This window comes from Sinohyriopsis cumingii, chromosome 14 (assembly GCF_028554795.1).
Source record: "Sinohyriopsis cumingii isolate HCF-2022 chromosome 14, ASM2855479v2, whole genome shotgun sequence".
Taxonomy (NCBI): Eukaryota; Metazoa; Mollusca; class Bivalvia; order Unionida; family Unionidae; genus Sinohyriopsis; species Sinohyriopsis cumingii.
In genome coordinates this window covers 91,919,331-91,940,533 of record NC_142974.1, presented here as the reverse complement: position 1 = coordinate 91,940,533, position 21,203 = coordinate 91,919,331, and the positions used below count along the sequence as shown (strand labels likewise).

At 36.0% G+C, this 21,203-nt stretch overlaps 2 protein-coding genes across 2 annotated transcripts in view; one reads left to right on the top strand and one right to left on the bottom strand.

The window, feature by feature from the left end:
* The window catches only part of LOC149784385 (uncharacterized), a 178,257-nt gene that overhangs the window by 117,108 nt on the left and 39,946 nt on the right, over positions 1–21,203 (top strand). The gene's annotated exons all lie outside the window — the stretch shown is intronic.
* LOC149784386 (uncharacterized) lies at positions 4,538–10,034 on the bottom strand. Its single transcript, XM_089933260.1, has 2 exons — positions 9,799–10,034; positions 4,538–6,443 (listed from the first exon to the last, which is right to left on the bottom strand). Exon 2 carries the CDS (start codon positions 6,402–6,404, stop codon positions 4,809–4,811), a length of 1,596 nt encoding a protein of 531 aa, XP_089789386.1. The 5' UTR covers positions 6,405–6,443; positions 9,799–10,034; the 3' UTR covers positions 4,538–4,808.

Sequence of the window (21,203 nt, the reverse complement as noted above, 5' to 3'; positions counted from 1 at the left end):
CTCTGGTTTTAACTGCTCAGTCTTTATGCAGAACATGTATTTGAAAATGTATCCATTTTGGCAACAATGTTATTATAGTTTCAAAGAGAACCCAAAAGTAATAATACTTTACACCAAAATGGGAATTAGAATATACCAGGGACTTGCAATTCAGTCTATTCAAACTCTTCAATGGCACCATTGCTTTACAAACACATAGATTTTCAAAGCAATAGATATAATTACAGACAGATGCAAATTACATTTATCTGTAAATGTTATTTCTGTGGAGACATTGGGGCTTTTAAGAGAATGAAATCCATGTAAATAGATCTTTGCTTAACCTGTTGATACAAAGTTATTAGATTTTGTTTGTCATTGAGTAATCTTGCATAGAACTCCTTTGTGCTGTTTGTCTTGAGTTTGATACAGTGTATACAACTTACACAAACCATGGCTTTGTTGTGTTTTTCAGCAACTTAAACTTCATTTGTGGTCTAGCCAATATCCTATGATAACATTTCCGATACTGATAGGCCTCTAACCCATTCCCATGACTTGTTCATTATAGCTTTGTTCAAAGAGTTATCAATTATATTCTTCTTATGCATTGTTGTATCTCCTAGGCATGTTACACTCAACATACTGGTAGATTTATTCAAAGGGCAAAATTGATTTGGCATCCATAAAATTAAAAGAAAGGATCAGCTTATAATTTTTGTACCGTATGATTTCACCAAATAGCAATTTTTTTTTTTAAATCAGTACCCTAAGCAGTCATTTTTTTTCCACAAAGAAATTTTAATGACTACTGATACTTTATTTAAAAATTAAGCATCACCAGTTTCACAGTAAGATTTGTGTAAAGAAAATATAGCTCATAGTGTACTCAAATTACAATGCCAGCTTTAAAATAAAACACGTTACTTTTCTGAAAAACAAATATCCAATATATTCACAGAGACCTGGCATTTTCAACTGTTAAATTAAATTCAAACTTTCTCCCTCCTCAAGATTTTATTTTATGAGTTTTGACTTTATCATTTTGCTAAAGTTTTTAATTTGAAGTACAAGATGCCACTTAAGATTTGTATAAGACTTATGATTCCTGAGTATACTCCAATTATCCAAAAGCTGCTTATCCAGATTTCTAAATTAAAGAGAATGTTTACTTGTCATAATTGATTATCGATGCAATTATCCTGACTACAATTTTGGGTCCTGAGAATGAGTTTGGTCATCAAATAGTTTAATTTTACTTAAAATTTGTCCCTCTGTCATAAATGTTGATTTTGTTAGCGCCATTCATAAATACAGGATAATAGAAAACAAAACTTTCAGAATTACCAGGTTATCTACTTTGCATCATGCATTCCATTTTTTGTTGTAAATAACAGTTTTCAAAACCTTTATACAAATCAGGCGATTTACAATATACATGACCAAAGACTTATAAAAATGGTACTAACAGCTGCCTCACTTGGTGCTCAGCATTAAGAGGTTAGTGTTAGGACTGGTCGGCCTGGTGTCAGGATAATGTGACGGGGTAGGACATCATGCTACATGTCTGTGGCATGATGCCCAAGTGCTGGACATCATTATAAACTGTCACACTGCAGACATTGTAGCGATATGACTGAAAAATTGTTAAAGCTATGTTAAAAATCCAAATCACACACACAATATATACATGCATTGAATATTTTGTGAAAGATAGCTGGAAATTTTTTTTTTAAAATATAATGGAGTAATTGCTTTGGTAGTAAAATAGAACCATCATGAGATACCACCCCTTCTTCCAACAAACAGTCATTCAAGGCAGTTGATTTTTCATTATATGTCAGAACACTATATATTTGAATAATCAGTGCATTGAGAGTTTATTCTAACAAAACAAGTGGTCTTTCATGGCAGGTGTTCTTACAAGACAAGTTTTAGCATATTAGCAAAATGAAACTGTTCTTTTTGTGTGCAGTGCCTGGAAATTTCTTTATTTTTTCAAGACAAATTTAATAAACTTGTAAATTTATCCAACTTGCCATGTTAGAGTATTTTGCTTATTGTATGTACTTGCTTATACATCCAGTCCAGCATCAGTCAACGTACACCCTGACCTGCCATTAAATAATGTGACTGCACATCAGAGTCTAAGTTGCTAGTTCTAATGATTACTTCCTAACAGACTGCATACTGGTAGACCCAGATCTGCTGATGTGACAACAGATATGGGTGTGTACAGTTTGCAGTTGAGCTCTACTTACAAGTTGGTATATATGGTAGGTTGCTTGTGATTTGAGTAAGTTTCCTGCTTGGCCTCAGTAATCCCATATGTAAATAATGGAATAGGAATGTGTCAACCCTAGATTACAGCACAGTATTCCCAGACAACAAAAGTTGGATGATACTATTTATTTTCTTCTACTCTTGTATCCAGGTAGAATTGTATATATAAACTACCAACTGACCAGTGGCAATCACAGGTGACCAATGACTTTCATTTTGTCTGTCTGGGTGATGAACACCAGTCATGTTACACTTTTAAGGACTTGCAATGCAGATAAGGTCCAAATGTAGAAATAAGCTGCTTTGAAATCTAGTTTATTTATATATAATTTTTAAATTGAATTATCCACAGTAGTGATTGAGATACAGCAAAATTTTCCAAAACTATCCCCTCTCTTGTGACCTGGTTTTTGCTGCAGGCCTACAATTCTCTAGCTAACCTGGCTTTCACTGCAGGCTGGCCATCCCCACAGTAAGATGACTTTCTATGCAGGCTGGCCACCCCCTCGGTAACCTGGCTTTCACTGCAGGTTTGCCGTCCTCAGTAAGGCCCATTGTCACATTTCTGAAGTTCTTTAGGTTGCTTTATTTTTCTCTCATGAAAATGGACTTGACACTTGTCATGGAAATGTAAATTTTTCCAAGGAAATGTCATGGTCAAATTTTCAAAATTTTGAAAATGGCCATCTGACTGATGATACATTATAAATAATCCACAGGTCAATTTGGAACAAATGGACAGCCAAGTTAAGCTTGCTGTGTTTTTGTACTTTAGTCTCAAGTATGCATACATGTAATTTGTTATTGCATTGCCTGCCCATCCATCAATCCATCTGTTAACATTTACTTTTCAGGGTCATAATTTTGTAATGGTTGGAGAGATTTTCATTAAACTTTGCCCAGTTGTTCATGATGACCATATGATGTGTTGCCCACTGCCTCAAATTCATGACAAGAGAAAATGTAATCCTGTGACTCTTTGGCCCAAGTATAACTTTTGATCTGATTTGTGATGTGATTTGATTTTTTTACGTAGCTTTAGCAATTTATCAGTCATATCGCTACGATGTCTGCAGTGTGGCAGATTATAGTGATGTCTAGCACTGGGGCATCATGCTGCAGACAGGTAGCATGATGTCCCACCAAGTCATATTATCCTGACACCAGGCAGACCAGTCCTAACACTAACCTCCTAATGCTGAATGCCAAGTGAAGCAGGTGTTAGTACCATTTTTGTAAGTCTTTGGTATGGCTCGGCCGGGGATCAAACCCACGACCTCCCACATCTGAAGCGGATGCTTTAACCACTAGGCCATTATAACTTTTGAACCAGTGAAGATACTTTAATGAAATTTTGCCTAAATATATATAAAAAATTGGGACCATGTGTTGCATACCACAGCCATGCCCCAGTCTCAAAGTCAAGGTCACTAAAGGGGAAAATGTTATTCTGTGACATGTATCATTGTTCAGAGCATAAACTTTGAACCACAGAAGAAAGTTTAATGAAACTTTAACCAATAATATCTCACATATAAATGGTACAGCACATATATTAGACATGCCCCATACCTTAAGGTTAAAGGCCATAACAAGGGTAAATGTAATTATGTGACCTGAATCTGCACCTAGAGCACAACTTCTCAACCATTTAAGATATTTTAATGAAACTTAAGCCAATTATATATCATGTATAATGTGTGTTGCATACAAAGGTGAAAGTCACAGAAAGAAAAAATGTAACTTCAAATTGTATACTCAGCCAAAATAATAACTTTTATGTCACTTTAGGTATGTTAATAGACAGTGTATCACATACAGAAGCCATGCTACCTGCCACAAAGTCAAGGAAATGATAAAACGGTGACCTCTATCAATGTATTCGTATAACTTTTTAATTTGGCTGAGCTTCAGGTATTCACATTCATACCCCAAGGGCAAAAGAAGGGCTGTCACTATTTAATCAGATATTTTTTCATAAAATTTTACCCAGGTCTACGACTTATCATAAAATATTCAAGTCCCCTAACTCAGAGGTCAAGGTCATTATCAGGGAAAAGATCATGAGAGGGTATATCAGGTGCCATTTGTGGTATTCTTATTATGATAGATGCCTGTCATTTGTGTCCACATAAGGCTGTATATCAATGTAAAGGTTTTGCTTTTTCATAATGATGAGCTTCTTGAAATGATATATGCATCTTTATAAAAACTGTAATTTGCAAGAACTTAAAATATTTATATGTCTGAAAGTAATAGTATTGACAGAAAAAAATTAAAATACAAGTTTAATAAACAAAAGTTCCTTTAAATTAAAAGTAATTTACAAGCTGTCAAAATTACATACATATATATACCAATAGTATCATCACAGATATGCTTATGGAAAATAAATATTTATGTATATACATTGAAATCATTTCTAGATACAGGTTTTATTTAACATTATTGTTCTTTGCTTCTTTAATCTCCAAGATTTTGTCATATTAACATCCTAAAGAAATCAAAGATGTGTATAAATTTTGTTTGCTGTTTGTTACAAAGATTTATATGTGTTTCCCAGTGCTGCAGCCAACAGCATCAATCCCCAGCATGCAGCATTTCCAGACATAGGAAACTTTTATTAGTTTTCCATGTTCACTGTACTGTTCTATGCGTTCCTTCCCTTTTGGATGATAACAGCAGGCCTTTTTGTGGTTGTCATTTAATGTAAATAATTTGTTACATCTCAAACACTTGGTGACCTGCCCCTTGTACTTTACTGGACTCCTGTGCTGGTGAAGTTTGAACTCATCCAGGTTTTTTATCAGAGATCGAAATGTCGGAGGATTCACATTAGAGATGACAGAGTTTTTCTCCAAGTTCCTAAAGAGAGCTTCCTTGGCCTTTTTCTTTTCTTTGCTTGTATGTCTGGGTTCTTTCTTTGTTTTCTCTTGGACCTCTAGTATTTCCTCCTTCCTTTGTGTTTCCTTTTCTTTCTCATCATCTTTATTTTTTTCATTATTTCCATTGGTTTCAAACTTTGTATTCCATGTATGGAGAGCTGATGGCAAGAGCTTTATATCTTTATGCAAGGATGGAGGAAGATCTGAGACAGACATAAATCCTATTGGTAGCGGTTTCCCCCCACCTAATAAAGGCAGCTGGTATTTTGAGGATTTGCTTGTTTTCCTGAAGGAATCCATCTGACTCAATGCATCTTGTAAGGAATTCTCAAGTTTTTTTGCACTTTTTCTTAAACTGCGTAATTTTTCCTCTGATATCCTAACAGTATTTTCATCTTTGAGCACAGGAGTCGGGGCACTATTCATTGAAGATGGTGATGTACGTCCATGTATTGGAGGAATAACAGGTCCATCTTTCTGAAACTCTTTTTTTTCAAGCTCTTTCTGAAAATCTTTTCTTTCAAAATCTTTCTTCCTTACTTTGTCCCTGGCCTCTTTAAATTTTTGGAAAGTAACTTTAATATCTTGCAATTTAGCTTGCAGTCTGTCTATTTCATCCTGCTTCTTTTGTTGCATTTTGTGTAATTTCTGTACCTCGAGGTTGAGTTGCTTGTTGGCAACCTCAAGGCTGTCCATGCGGTCCTTAACCTCATGTTGAATGCGACGAGTGGAAGATCCAAGGGAGTCAAGGTAGGACTTGAGTAGCTGTGCAAGACTGATGCTTGGACCTTCCAGATCCACCTTCATGACATGCATGCACATCAGTCGGTCTTCCATAAGCATGTTGATCACCTCTGCCAGGCACTGGATGTACATAGGCAGTGCATTACTAGTGTCCTCTTTCTCCATCTGGGCCAGGATATCTTTGTTAACATTACAGCACTCTGCAATCAGCTTCATTTGATCATTACACTCCTGAATAATTGACTCAATCCTCAATGTTTCCTTGCGATGAGCCTCAATTTCTTGCATGGACATTCGAATCTTCTGTGCCCATCCTTCACGTTCCTTTTGAATCTGCTCACCCAACCAGTGGCCCACCTCCATTGCAGTGTCCTGCCAAGATTGGCTGTGAAAACGGGGACTCTCATTCTGGATAAACTGACTCACAGCAGAGACAATATCATCCTGGGTTCGGAGATTGGAGGATTGGGTGGGGGTTGGGGCAGGTGCCAACTGAATAAGAGTTGTCATCATTAGGAGTTACACTAGCTCAATATTTGAGCGTATCTTTTCCTGTGTAAGAAAAAGAACATTAGACAGTTGGATTGTTGGTCTGAGTAATGCTTATTGATTTGCACCAATAAATAAACATAACTTTTTAGTAAGAAAATAACATTTATAATATTTATTGCTAAAGTCATTAAATATTTCAGTAACACAAACAATATTATATACTTTGTAATATTTACATGCAAAATGCAGCTTTTTTTTGTTCACCTCAAGAAAATATTGGAGACAACTTGTTTTACCCCTGGTAACCTTATCACACTTATGGAAGTTCATGTAATATACAAAGGTACAACCTCACTGCATCTCAGCCATTATTTGCCCCTAGATCCTAGGCAACAGTTTGTTCCATAACTCCTTAACTCTGAGAATGGGGACTAAGTATGCTAACTTTGTACATGTATATTATTTTGTACATTCTTGTATATGCATATTATTTGTACATTCTTGTATATGCATATTATTTGTACATTCTTGTACATGCATATTATTTGTACATTCTTGTACATGTATAGTATTTGTACATTCTTGTACATGCATATTATTTGTACATTCTTGTATATGCATATTATTTGTACATTCTTGTATATGCATATTATTTGTACATTCTTGTACATGCATATTATTTGTACATTCTTGTACATGTTTAGTATTTGTACATTCTTGTACATGCATATTGTTGGTACATTATTGTACATGCATATTATTTGTACATTCTTGTACATGCACATTTTTTGTACATTCTTGTACATGTATATTATTTGTACATTTTTGTACATGCATATTATTGGTACATTCTTGTACATTCTTATTTTTTTACATTCTTGTACATGCATATTACATGTATTTGTACATTCTTGGTTAAATCGTTGCATTTAGCTCATGGACTAGAATCATGAAACCTGGTTAAGTGTTGCATTTTGGCAATTGTAACAACCCCATTACAAAATTAGGTCACATTGACCCATATTTCCATCATTAATGACTTTGGTAAACTTTTGTCTTTTAAGTTGTGTTCTTTTAATACAAAAACTGTTAATACTATAATTACCAGACCAGATGACTGTGTCACTGGCAAAGGTAATTCTTTGGTATGACATAGCCATGTGCTGAGAGTTCCAATAAAAAAAAGTATAAAAAAACTATTAGCACCATACTTGTACAGGAAAGTAGATCGTTGTGATCTAAGCAACTGGATATATACCATCCTATCTCAGATCTTGAAACTTGGAATGGGATGCTCCTTGATGAGCACTACACCCTCATTGGAAAGTAGGTCATTTTTATGACATATTTTATGTTTCACTACTTTTTTTGTTAAATGTATAAGAATTTTTAATTAATCACTATGCAAATTTTAGATGTGAAACTTGATACATCTTGATAAGTACATTTAATGCAGAAAAAGGTCTTTTTGACATTGTTTGATGCTTCGCCAACTTTATTGGCATTTTTTAATTTAATGTTCATCTTTTGGGCACTGTTATATGTTAGAATCATGGAACTTGATAATTGTTAGTACTACACTATACAACCAGGGAAGATCTCTGACATTGGATGCTTTGCTGATGAAGGGTAAATGTTTGTAGCTATCTCATTACAACATGCATGCTATACACAACTTTGCTTACACAGAAGGCCCTATCTGACCAGTGATGCTGAAAGCTGGAAAACAAATATGTTTATACAATAGTGAACTTTCCATATTAATGAATACATTGTATATTTTTGATAGGATACACTCAACATGTTAACAGGGGCCCCAAGTGGCCAAGTGGTCTAAAGCGCTCACCATTACAGATCACTGCCATCTCTCCTCTATCTGTATGGGTTCAAATCTCAGATTCGACCATTGTGGGTATGTGAGAAAGCTTGCCAGTAGCTTCTCGTGGGTCAGTGGTTCATTCCGGGGTTTTCCCAGGTTCTTCCTCCACCATTATACTGGCTGCCATGTATAGCGTATCCTGTGCTGAAAAATGGCGTTAAACCCTACAACAACAACATGTTACGAGTGTATTGTACATATAAATGAGTAGCAGTAGTAGAAGACTGAACTGCATGCATTTCAGTGTGGCCTCAGTGTAGTGGCTCATCAAGGTAATTACTGATGCATGAACTATGTAATAATGCTTATTCTTGCTGTCAGTCCAAGGTTACACAGAACCTCTTCCACACAGTAAAACCTGGCTTCTAGTGGTACATGGACAGTGATAATAGCAGTTGAAGCAGATTTTCTGACCAATGATTTGAAGGAGAAAAGAAACAGAAAAAATGTCTGATTTTTATGAGCATTTCAGGGTAATTCTGCTTTGATGTCAAATAAAAGAATGTTCTTTTTCATTGTTTAATGTCTTTTATTCTCAGTCACAGGGCCAGCATTTCATGGACTAATATCACTTTATTCTGAATTTATTTTCTGCCTTTTAATGAATCTTTACAATGGCCTCTAACGACTGCTTAAAGCTTCATAGAAGCAGCAAGCCATGTAGTTATTGATCACATTCAGGTTTAATCATCAGGTAGCTTATATTATTATATACCACCATGCAGTTTTACAAAATATGCCTTTTCCGTGTGTCATTTCTTGTTGCTAAATGAATTTTGTAGCAATTATATGAAATTTCAGTAAGCTTGTCTATTGTAGACACAAGGTCATACATCAAATATTGTTTAATTGTTCTTTTTTCACTGTACATTTTTATAGCTACACTGTATAAAAGAAAACAGTATGGTGTTGATTAAATCTCTTTCTCCATCTTGGAATGAGAATAATAGAGAACTTATTCCAAGCCCAATACCCCGTTTTTGCCTTTTCCATGTGTCATTTCTTGTTGCTAAATGAATTTTGTAGCAATTGTATGAAATTGCATTAAGCTTGTCTATTGTAGACACAAGGATACATCAAATATTGTTTAATTGTTCTTTTTACACTGTACATTTTTATAGCTACACTGTATAAAAGAAAATAGATGGTGTTGATTAAATCTCTTTCTCCATCTTGGAATGAGAATAGTAGAGAACTTATTCCAAGCCCAATACCCCGTTTTACCAAAAATCTCACATTAAAGATTTTCATTCAATTTATTTTAAATTCTTTAAAGTAATTTTGTGATGATTACTTTCCAATGAGTAAAGCTAACATCACCACTATATAAAACAGCAAAAAGAAATGGCTTCTGTACAAACTAATGTTTTATCATAAAGCAGATAGGTACAGTACACCTGTGAGTATAACACGGCCTGGACTTCTTTTCATTATGCAAATAATGATATATTATATAAAGCAGATAGTCTAATCTGCTTGTCAGATAATTCATGTCCACATTATTTTGAAGTAATATTTGAGACATAAATGCTATACCTTGCTTCTGAGTTTTGGGTCATATTTTTCCAGCTTTCTTCTGTCAGTCCCTCCTTGACTCCATATTTAAATGTCCCCCATGATCCCAGTCTGTTTCTGCTCAGCCTACAGAGGAGGTGACTGGTGTCTTGATAACTCAGCTGTCAGCTAGTTTCATATTATTTATGAAATAATAGGCCTGTTGTCTACCCAGTGTTATGATCCAAGATAGGTAATTTAATGTTAGATCCCCACATGACTGTGTTTCAATGGATATCTGTCTTCAAGTCAAATTGATATAGTGAGGCTCCCCAGGAGATGCACACTACATATAGGAATGTATGACAGGTACCAAACACTGACCAAATCCAAAGTAAATAAATATATTGAAGTTGAAGTGTTATTTATTTCTTCAAGAAAAAGGACAAAAAACATCCCCCTATCATGTATCATTTATAAACTTTTTACAATGGAATTTTTTTGCACTGACACTGACTTAGTCCTTCTACAAAATTATTACAAAGTAATGTCATTTCTCTTTTGCCTCTGCTGAAACCTATATTGAGACTTTTGACCACTCAATGTCATTCTTCAAAAAACAGACACTAAGGCTTGTGACCAATCAGTGTTAGTCTTGTGGAACAATTGAAACAGACACTAAGACTTCTGACCAATCAGTGTTAGTCTTGTGGAACAATTGAAACAGACACTAAGACTTCTGACCAATCAGTGTTAGTCTTGTGGAACAATTGAAACAGACATTGAGACTTATATGGCCAGTCAATGTCAGTCTTCAGTAATGGCTGAAACAGACATTGAAACTTAATGACCAATCAGCGCCGTTCTTCAATAACAGGTGAAACATATATTGAAATCTTGACCAATCAATGTCAGTCTTGAGGAAGAGCTGAATCATAGTAAATATGGATTGCAAAGTATAAACTTAACAGAATGTGACAACTATAGGTGAGAACAACACCTTAGTGTATTTAAGAGTTCAAACATATTATAAATCTCCTGATACATATGTACGCTTGTGTGATGTTAGGCTTACTGATACATATGTACGCTTGTGTGATGTTAGGCTTACTGATACATATGTACGCTTGTGTGATGTTAGGCTTACTGATACATATGTACACTTGTGTGATGTTAGGCTTACTGATACATATGTACGCTTGTGTGATGTTAGGCTTACTGATACATATGTACGCTTGTGTGATGTTAGGCTTACTGATACATATGTACGCTTGTGTGATGTTAGGCTTACTGATACATATGTACGCTTGTGTGATGTTAGGCTTACTGATACATATGTACGCTTGTGTGATGTTAGGCTTACTGATACATATGTACGCTTGTGTGATGTTAGGCTTACTGATACATATGTACGCTTGTGTGATGTTAGGCTTACTGATACATATGTACGCTTGTGTGATGTTAGGCTTACTGATACATATGTACACTTGTGTGATGTTAGGCTTACTGATACATGCTTTATAAGCTCATCTTTTCACTCATTATTTATGTCAAACATCGCTTGGTTTATGGATTACAAAATTTCCATTACAGCTAAAGAATGAGCCAATAAAAATGGGATACTCAAATTACTAAAACTATTCTGAGTTTTCTGCAATACATTAAAAATTTGTTGGAATGAGACAGTTACTTATAGGTATGTTTTAAAATAAAATAAAATTGATATGTGTATGTCAGAGGGTTTAATCACTCAGTTTGAGGACACAGGAGTAATAGTTTAGACTGAAGTGAGGGAATCTGTGATGTGCAATAAAATGTTGCATGCTGGGTCAAAGGAATGCATTATTTCTGCATTTTTTCATAAGCCTGGTGCAAATTAAACCTCTGATCAAATCAATTATAGTTCATTTCCTTGATCTGATATATATTGTGACACATAGGCATTTTTGTTTCCCCGTCAAAACTGCAGTGGAAGCCATACCAAAGTCATCTGTGATGTCATACTTTCATTTATGACTGTTTTAAGCCCATCCCTTTGGGGATCTGGCTTGGATGGTCAGCACCTTCCATTGTTCAAAATTCAGAGATGAAATAGCCATGTTTGTAAAGTGGCCTGTAATACTTTACCTCTGCAGAGGTGCAACCCCAGGCAGTGTGCAATATCGTTCACAAACAGGTATGATGACTGCAACATTGTACGTAGAAAATTATAAAAGTTGTGCTGTAAATTTGGCATTTTTATTTTTTTAGACAATTGCTTCCAAACTGATCATATCAATATAACCCTGGTTCTGAGCGGTCACATAATTGTCATCTCATAGTATCATGAGGCACTACTGGGGAAGTGAAGTGAGCTTTTGCATACTTTTCACTTCAAAACTTCATACTGTACATGTTGTGAACAACAATTGTCAGCTGAAACACGACTTTTAATATGTAAGGTTTATAGCTAGGAATCTGAGGGGTTCTGATTACCCAGCAATCCAACTCGAAAAGGCAGGCAAAGCCCAGTTGTGTTGTACACTCGTGGTTGAACCCTCTGTCTGCAAGCAGAAAAAAATAGAATAATCAGGTGTCATTTTGGGCAACCATTTCTCATAATGTGAAAGCATGCTGGGGCAGCCAGATAAAATTTGTTTAAATTATAAAAGTTATGAATTATGATGGATTTTTATTTATTAACCAGTGATAGACACTGATCATTAACTTCTTCTTCTAGTTACCACCAGCATGGTGCCGATGCTATATCCATAATATTCCATAGTTGAATGTTCTAGGTACCACCAGAATGATGCCCATGCTATATCCATAATATTCCATAGTTGAATCTTCTAGGTACCACCAGAATGATGCTGATGCTATATCCATAGTATTCCATAGTTGAATGTTCTAGGTACCACCAGCACAGTGCCCATGCTATATCCATAATATTCCATAGTTGAATGTTCTAGGTACCACCAGCACAGTGCCCATGCTATATCCATAATATTCCATAGTTGAATGTTCTAGGTACCACCAGCACAATGCCCGTGCTATATCCATAATATTCCATAGTTGAATGTTCTAGGTACCACCAGTGCAGTGCCCATGCTATATCCATAATATTCCATAGTTGAATGTTCATTGGTTGCTGCTAGTAAGAGAAACAGCTATGTGGTTTATATAATTAGGGATAAGTGGATAATATTTTTATATTAGTAATTTTTAAAACTGGACCACAAAAAAATCTTGTTGGAAAATATTAAGGAGCAAGGCCAGAATTTTAAAAAATGTTGAAATATTGAAGAGGAAGGATAAAGTAATCAGTTTGAATGAATCTGGGAAATACATGATTATGCAGCTTGAAGGATCATATTTCTTGATTATTCTTGATTTATGTTTTGGAGAGGGGTGTTTGGTTTTTTAAAAATACTTTTTGATATGCTTATCTGAAGCTGGGTATAACATGTTATTGCATTGTCCATCTGTCTGTCAATATTTGTCAGGCCCATACCTTTATAACAGTTGGGGAGATGTTTGTCCTAGTGTGTGTGTGTATATATATATATATATATATATATATATATATATATATATATATATATATATATATCATGGTGAAAGAGTTTGTTTGTAATATAGCTACTCTTCCTGATCTAAGGTCCAGATCACAGCAAAGGAACGTTAATGTAATTCTGTGACTTGTGTCCTTTTCAAGAGCATAAATTTTAAACCACTCAAGACATTTGAATCACACTTTGTCCAAAATGTATATCATTACTAGAATGTATGTAGTATACCATAGCCACATCCCTGTGTCAAGGTCAATGCCATGGGAAGTGAAAATGTTATTCTGTGACTTGTATCCATGTCCAGAGTATTAGTTTTGAACCACCAAAGATATTTTCATTTAACTTTAGCCAGTTATACATGTCACATACATCCATGCCCCCTACTTAAAGATCAATGTCACATCAAGTGTGTAACTTTTGTACTACTGAAGATATGTTAATGAAACTTTAGCTGATTACATGTCGTGTACAGATGGTGTGCTGCATATGATAACCATGCTAATTACCACAAGGTGAAGGTCACAAATTGGAAACTGTAACATGGACTTGAATTCTTATCCTGATTATAATTTGTCAACCACTGTTTATATTTTAATGAAACATTAACTGGTTACATTTATTTATTACAAGTGAATAGAAATAATAATAGCCATATATACATACATATATATAGGTAAGACTGTCAGCTTGAGAGCCATTACAGTAATACATCAGTAAGACTGTCAGCTTGAGAGCCATTACAATAATACATCAGTAAGACTGTCAGCTTGAGAGCCATTACAATAATACATCAGTAAGACTGTCAGCTTGAGAGCCATTACAGTAATACATCAGTAAGACTGTCATCTTGAGAGCCATTACAATAATACATCAGTAAAACTGTCAGCTTGAGAGCCGTTAAAATAATACATCAATAAGACTGTCCGTCTAAGAGCCATTCTAATAATATATGTACCTAGGTAAGACTATCAGTCTGAGAGCCATTACAATAACACATCAATAAGACCATCAGTGTAATGTTTTTCTCCATTTAGTTTCATATAATTAACACACACACACACACACACACACATTCCCACTTGCCATTATATTTGATGGAGAATGATAAAGGAAAAACCCAGGGAAGAACTACAGACCCACAGAAAGCTACTGGCAAGCTTTCTCACATATCCACATTAGCCAAGTTGAGACTCAAACCCATGTGGATAAAGGTGAGATATCTGTCAAGTTGAGTACCTTAGACCAGTCTGCCACCCACAGGCCCGGTGTGAATGAGGGATGCTTTTAACTAAAATCTAAAATAAAATCTTGTAAGATGGGAATGAAGAAGTCACTGCAGGAAGAAGATAAAACAATGCTATGCCAGGTACCTGTTGGCTAATAATGCTATGCCAGGTACCCAAGGGCTAATAATGCTATGCCAGGTACCTAAGGGGTTTTAATGCTATGTCAGATACCCAAGGGCTGATAATGCTATGCCAGGTACCTGAGGGCTAATAATGCTATTCCACAACCAAAGGGGTTATGATGCTCTGCTAGATACCCAAGGGCAAATAATGCTATGCCAGGTACATGTTGGGTAATAATGCTATCTCAGATACCCAAGGGCTAATAATGCTATGCCAGGTACACAAAGGCTAATAATGCTATGCCAGGTACCCAAGGGGTTATAATGCTATGCCAGGTATCCAAGGGGTTTTAATGCCATGTCAGATACCCGAAGACTAATAATACAATGCCAGGTAGCTAAGGGTTTATAATGCTATGCCAGGTACCTAAGGGGTTATAATGCTATGTCAGATACCCAAGGGCTAATAATGCTATGCCAGGTACCTGAGGGCTAATAATGCTATTCCACATACCCAAGGGGTTATGATGCTATGCTAGGTACCCAAGGGCAAATAATGCTATGCCAGGTACCTGCTGGCTAATAATGCTATCTCAGATACCCAAGGGCTAATAATGCTATGCCAGGTACACAAGGGCTAATAATGCTATGCCAGGTACCCAAGGGGTTATAATGCTATGTCAGATACCTGAGGGCTAATAATGATATACCTGTTACTCAAGAGGTTATAATGCTATGTCAGATACCCAAAGGCTAATAATGATATGCCAGGTACCCAAGGGCTTATACTGCTTTGCCAGGTGCGCAAGGGCTAATAATGCTATGCCAGGTACCCAAGGGCTAATAATGCTATTCCACATACCCAAGGGGTTATGATGCTATGCTAGGTATCCAAGGGCAAATAATGCTATGGCAGGTACCTGCTGGCTAATAATGCTATCTCAGATACCCAAGGGCTAATAATGCTATGCCAGGTACACAAGGGCTAATAATGCTATGCCAGGTACCCAAGGGGTTATAATGCTATGTCAGATACCCAAGGGCTAATAATGATATACCTGTTACCCAAGAGGTTATAATGCTATGCCAGGTACCCAAGGGCTTATACTGCTTTGCCAGGTACCCAAGGGCTAATAATTCTATGCCAGGTACCTGAAGGCTAATAATTCTATGCCAGGTACCTGAGGGCTAATAATTCTATGCCGGCTGCCAGAGGGTATTAAGGCTGTCTTCTAGTATATTGGGGTGTACCTGGTTGTGATCAGTTTCTTTCCATCTCATATTACTTTCCTAAATTAAAGATTAGATTATCCCCAGATTTAAGATGGATACATTCCTTTTCTTTCTGATAATCTCATCACCGCTACCCAATTACTTGCCACTATTTTTAAATTTATGACTCCTGCGCAGTACCTGGTAATGAGTCTCCTTTCTTATAGACAGGTAACATTTGTGCTGTACCGTGACTATCATCCAGCCTTAAATTGTTACATGTACATGTACCTATATCCAGATATGATCAGTGACAATAAATTACTATATATGCTCATGTATAATTCTTGTCCAACTGCAAGCAACATAGACCCTGATCTTCCAGCACATTATGTGCCAAAAATGTGTTAATATATTCTTCTAATTAGTCCTAACAAACTGCATGCAACCAGATCTTCCAGCACATAATGCTAAAGTAGATATGGGACTATACAGTCTGTAATTCAGTCTGACCTATAAGTAGGAATGTACAGTACCTGTGCAGGGAATGCTATGTTAAGTGGCTGATATAAAATAATTACAATAATATGATAACAATTCACCAAACCAGTGGGGTTTTTGGTTGTTTTTTTTAAATTAATGACATAAGATACCTAAAGAGAATACACTATAATCTGATTTATACTGTTATCTTCAAAAAGAACTAACACTGATAAATAATTTGTATTTCATTCATTTACTGCTTTTAATTTATCATTATTTATGCCACATTAAAGTCTATTCAGACTAGTATAACACCTTGTCAAAAGAAACTACCAATTTGTAACATTTCTTTTCTACTGTATGCCACATCATATTCTGGAGAAAGCATGTTTACTGTCCATCCCTGTCCGTATTTTCATCCTGATCCTTGTTTTCACTTAGTAAAACCAAATCTGAACTGTAAATTTAATTCAAACATTTTTAACAAGTTTGTATAGCTGAATGTTATATTGATACTTGATATTACTGAATGTCATAAGTGCCCTGAGTCAAAGAATACATTTTATGCTATAGAATACTTCTGATACTGTTATCAGTTAAGGTCTTGTAGTGGAAGAATGAGCCACCTCTGATACTGTTATCAGTTAAGGTCTTGTAGTGGAAGAATGAGCCACCTCTGATACTGTTATCAGTTAAGGTCTTGTAGTGGAAGAATGAGCCACCTCTGATACTGTTATCAGTTAAGGTCTTGTAGTGGAAGAGTGAGCCACCTCTGATACTGTTATCAGTTAAGGTCTTGTAGTGGAAGAATGAGCCACCTCTGATACTGTTATCAGTTAAGGTCTTGTAGTGGAAGAATGAGCCACCTCTGATACTGTTATCAGTTAAGGTCTTGTAGTGGAAGAGTGAGCCACCTCTGATACTGTTATCAGTTAAGGTCTTGTAGTGGAAGAATGAGCCACCTCTGATACTGTTATCAGTTAAGGTCTTGTAGTGGAAGAATGAGCCACCTCTGATACTGTTATCAGTTAAGGTCTTGTAGTGGAAGAATGAGCCACCTCTGATACTGTTATCAGTTCTGGTCTTGTAGTGGAAGAATGAGCCAGTTCTGATAACGTTATCAGTTCTGGTCTTGTAGTGGAAGAATGAGCCTCTCTGGTACTGTTATCAGTTCTGGTCTTGTAGTGGAAGAATGAGCCACCTCTGATACTGTTATCAGTTCTGGTCTTGTAGTGGAAGAATGAGCCACCTCTGATACTGTTATCAGTTCTGGTCTTGTAGTGGAAGAATGAGCCACCTCTGATACTGTTATCAGTTCTGGTCTTGTAGTGGAAGAATGAGCCAGTTCTGATAATGTTATCAGTTCTGTTCTTGTAGTGGAAGAATGAGCCACCTCTGATACTGTTATCAGTTCTGGTCTTGTAGTGGAAGAATAAGTCACTCCCGATACTGTTATCAGTTCTAATCTTGCAGTGGGAGAATGAGCCACCTCTGATATTATTATCAGTTAAGGTCTTGTAGTGGAAGAATGAGCCACCTCTGATACTGTTATCAGTTCTGGTCTTGTACTGGAAGAATGAGCCACCTCTGATACTGTTATCAGTTCTCATCTTGCGGTGGGAGAATGAGCCATCTCTGATATTATTATCAGTTAAGGTCTTGTAGTGGGAGAATGAGCCACCTCTGATAATGTTATCAGTTCTGGTCTTTTAGTGCAAGAATGAGCCACCTCTGATACTGTTATCAGTTTAGGTCTTGTATGATATTTATGTAACAGCCATAGTTGTTTGGTTTTGTGGCATTATTGTCATTTTTCTAAACATGATAGACAATGCATGGCAGTCAGTATATTTTTTGGAGGAAGAACCACCAACCAAGGAAAAGTTATTGGCAAGGTTTCTGTCATACCCTGTTTAGTTGAGCCATGATGCAGAGTCATGTAGACAGAGGTGAGATGTATGAGTGATCTATAAAGGTGAGCACTTTAGACCACTCTGACATCTGGTGCCACTTTAGATCACTGCTGACATCTGGTGCCATAAGGCAGAACATAATTTTATTTTGATGTTGTTCATCCATCAATCTGTCCAACTGTTCCCTATTTCATATCTGCACAATAACTGGAGTACCTCATAATTTATGATTACCAAATTTTATGGATAGCTTGCACTTGGAGTGAGGAAGAAGCCTATTAATACCACAATTATAAAGGTCAGAGTTCATCTTCACTGAGGAAAAGAAGAAAAATTGTTTCTAAACAATACAATTATTTCTACACAAATGTGGACCAGACTAGTTGGATAGCTTGTTCTTGTGGTGAAGAAGAAGCCTGTTGATTTGTAGGTAAAAGGTCAAAGTCATTTTCACTGATGAAAGATAACTTGTTTCAGCATAAACATTTCAGTTCTCAAAACTTGTACCATCACAAAAGTTCATAGATGACTTGCACGCTGGCTACTAAAGAAGCCTAATGATTTTGTGGTCATAGATTAAGATCACTGACTGGAAGAAGAAAATTGTTCTTGAATAATAGGTTAAGTTCTAGACTACATACCTTGAGCTGTTTTTTGTGAAGAGCTTATACATAAAGTACAAATGTCACCTGTTGACTTTGGTGTCAAAAGTCAAAATAGCCAAGGTCAATGTCATTCAACAAAAAATGGGTTTTGCTGAATATTAATTTTTCCGGAGTAAGTTTGTTCACCAAACTTGTGGATGACTTGTGCTTAGGATAAATAAGAAACCCATAAATACAAGGTCAAAGGTCACAGTCATTGTAGTCTAGTCAAAATATGATGCCACTATAAGTTAAGTTCAAGGTCATACACCTTGGCCAAAGGTTGAAGTCAGAGACCCATTGGTCATTAATCTCCAGGGTCAAGCATGTTCAACTAGTGCTTACATAGCAAGTTAAACTTAAGGTGGCCATGTGCCTTTCATGTTATTGTTGTTGAGCTTAATTTTTAGCTGATTGGAAACTCCATTGGGATTTGATGGGGGGGGGGTCCTCTGACCATTGCCAGTAGTTATTTTTAACATCTTACAAATAGATATCAAATGAAATGGACACAGTTTGGTGATGCTCTATTAATGTTGTATATGTCAGTCAATTGGAAACATGAGTAAGAGACTATATCTACTTCATATTGTTGATCTATATTTTTGCTGATATTATTGTTGCACAGAATCCAAGGACAGTATATTACTATGACAGTATATAATAAAATGACACTGTTTATAATTTAATATATCTATTCATTTTAAGGACAGTTCTTTAGAGGACAGTGTAATAACTATCTTTTCACTCAGTCATTAACTGCAGATGTTTGCAACAACAAATGAGGAAAAGTTAAAAATTTCTGAATTGCCCAACATGTCATATGATGTATTCATTGAACCAAGACAGTTGAAGAATGCAAATGAACATTTGTTTAAAGTAGGTCAAACTTGTTGGCTTGATGGTTTAAGACACAGCAACACTGTAGGTTATTTAGTGCCAAGGCAATTCGAGTAAAATGCCTTGCCCAAGGACACACAGGGTAGCTTACCCTGGTTGATCCCAGAGGTAGGATTCTAACCTGCACCCTTGTGGTCATGAGTTCAGCATGCTAACGACTGAGACACTGTGGTACTTAGAGTGTTCGAAGTGAAGTAATACAATCTTAGAAGTCTTTGATTCAAAATAAAAATTCCTAAATGTCCCTTCTTTTAGTTTTACTAAACTGAATGGATTGGAGGGACAAGATTTTATTTCCATTTGAGAGACATGTACCATATTATCCAGCCTGTATTTATAAAATGATATTGATTATATTTCGTAATGTAAGTAAATAAATCAAAAAGTAAATATATATGTTTGATGTGTGACAATGAATTTACCATTTTTGTAAGTGACTGCAAATTAACTGGACAGACCTGTAAGTTTTGTTTGTCCAGTTTCTCACTTGCATCTTTTTATTGTTAAGCATGTTGATTTACCTTGGAGAGAACTAGACTGTCATGCTAAAAACATTTGGACCTATATTTCACACTTAAGTGACTTCTTTTCCCTTTTACATTTAGTCTGTGTGCAATAGAACTTTAGGTTGTTGTTGTTGTTGTAGGGTTTAACGCCATTTTTCAGCACATGATAGGCTATACATGGCAGTCAGTACTGATGGTGGAGGAAAAACCCAGGAAAATCCCAGAAAGAACTACTGACCTACGAGAAGCTACTGGCAAGCTTTCTTACATACCCACATTAGCCGAATCCAAGACTTGAACCCACACAGACAAAGGTGAGATGGCAGTGATCTGACAAACAGAGAGCACTTTAGACTACTCGGCCACTCGGGGCCCTACAACTTTAGGTACACTCATTTATAATGTACAGTCATTTGGCTTTTTTATGGATCCATTACGTTGTACAGTCATTTGGCTTTTTTATGGATCCATTACGTTGTACAGTCATTTGGCTTTTTTATGGATCCATTACGTTTAGTGCAAACTACCATTACATCAGCTACTTTGCCCTGCATTTCATGTATCAGTTACTGATTGAGCTCTGTATTTAGGTCACTTTTTCAGGTAATGTTACTTGTTGGATTATATACCTTTGCGTAATCTGCCGTATGTATGGCACCATTCCAAAAATAACTCACTGTGACCCATATTCCATGCTTTATTGTCATTGCTCAAAGTTCTTGGTTATGGATCAGTTTCTTGTGCACTACAGACTCTCTGGGTAAATTTGTATGCCTATTTATTGATCATAATGATTGATCAATCCCCAATTTGTTTTTAAATATTTTTTTCATATTACCCGATTCATGTACCTCTTATATTTGCTTAAATTCCAATACAACCTGCCTAGT

Excerpts from the sequence above, each read along its gene's own strand:
- LOC149784386 (XM_089933260.1), bottom strand. The coding sequence starts at position 6,404 with ATGATGACAACTCTTATTCAGTTGGCACCTGCCCCAACCCCCACCCAA.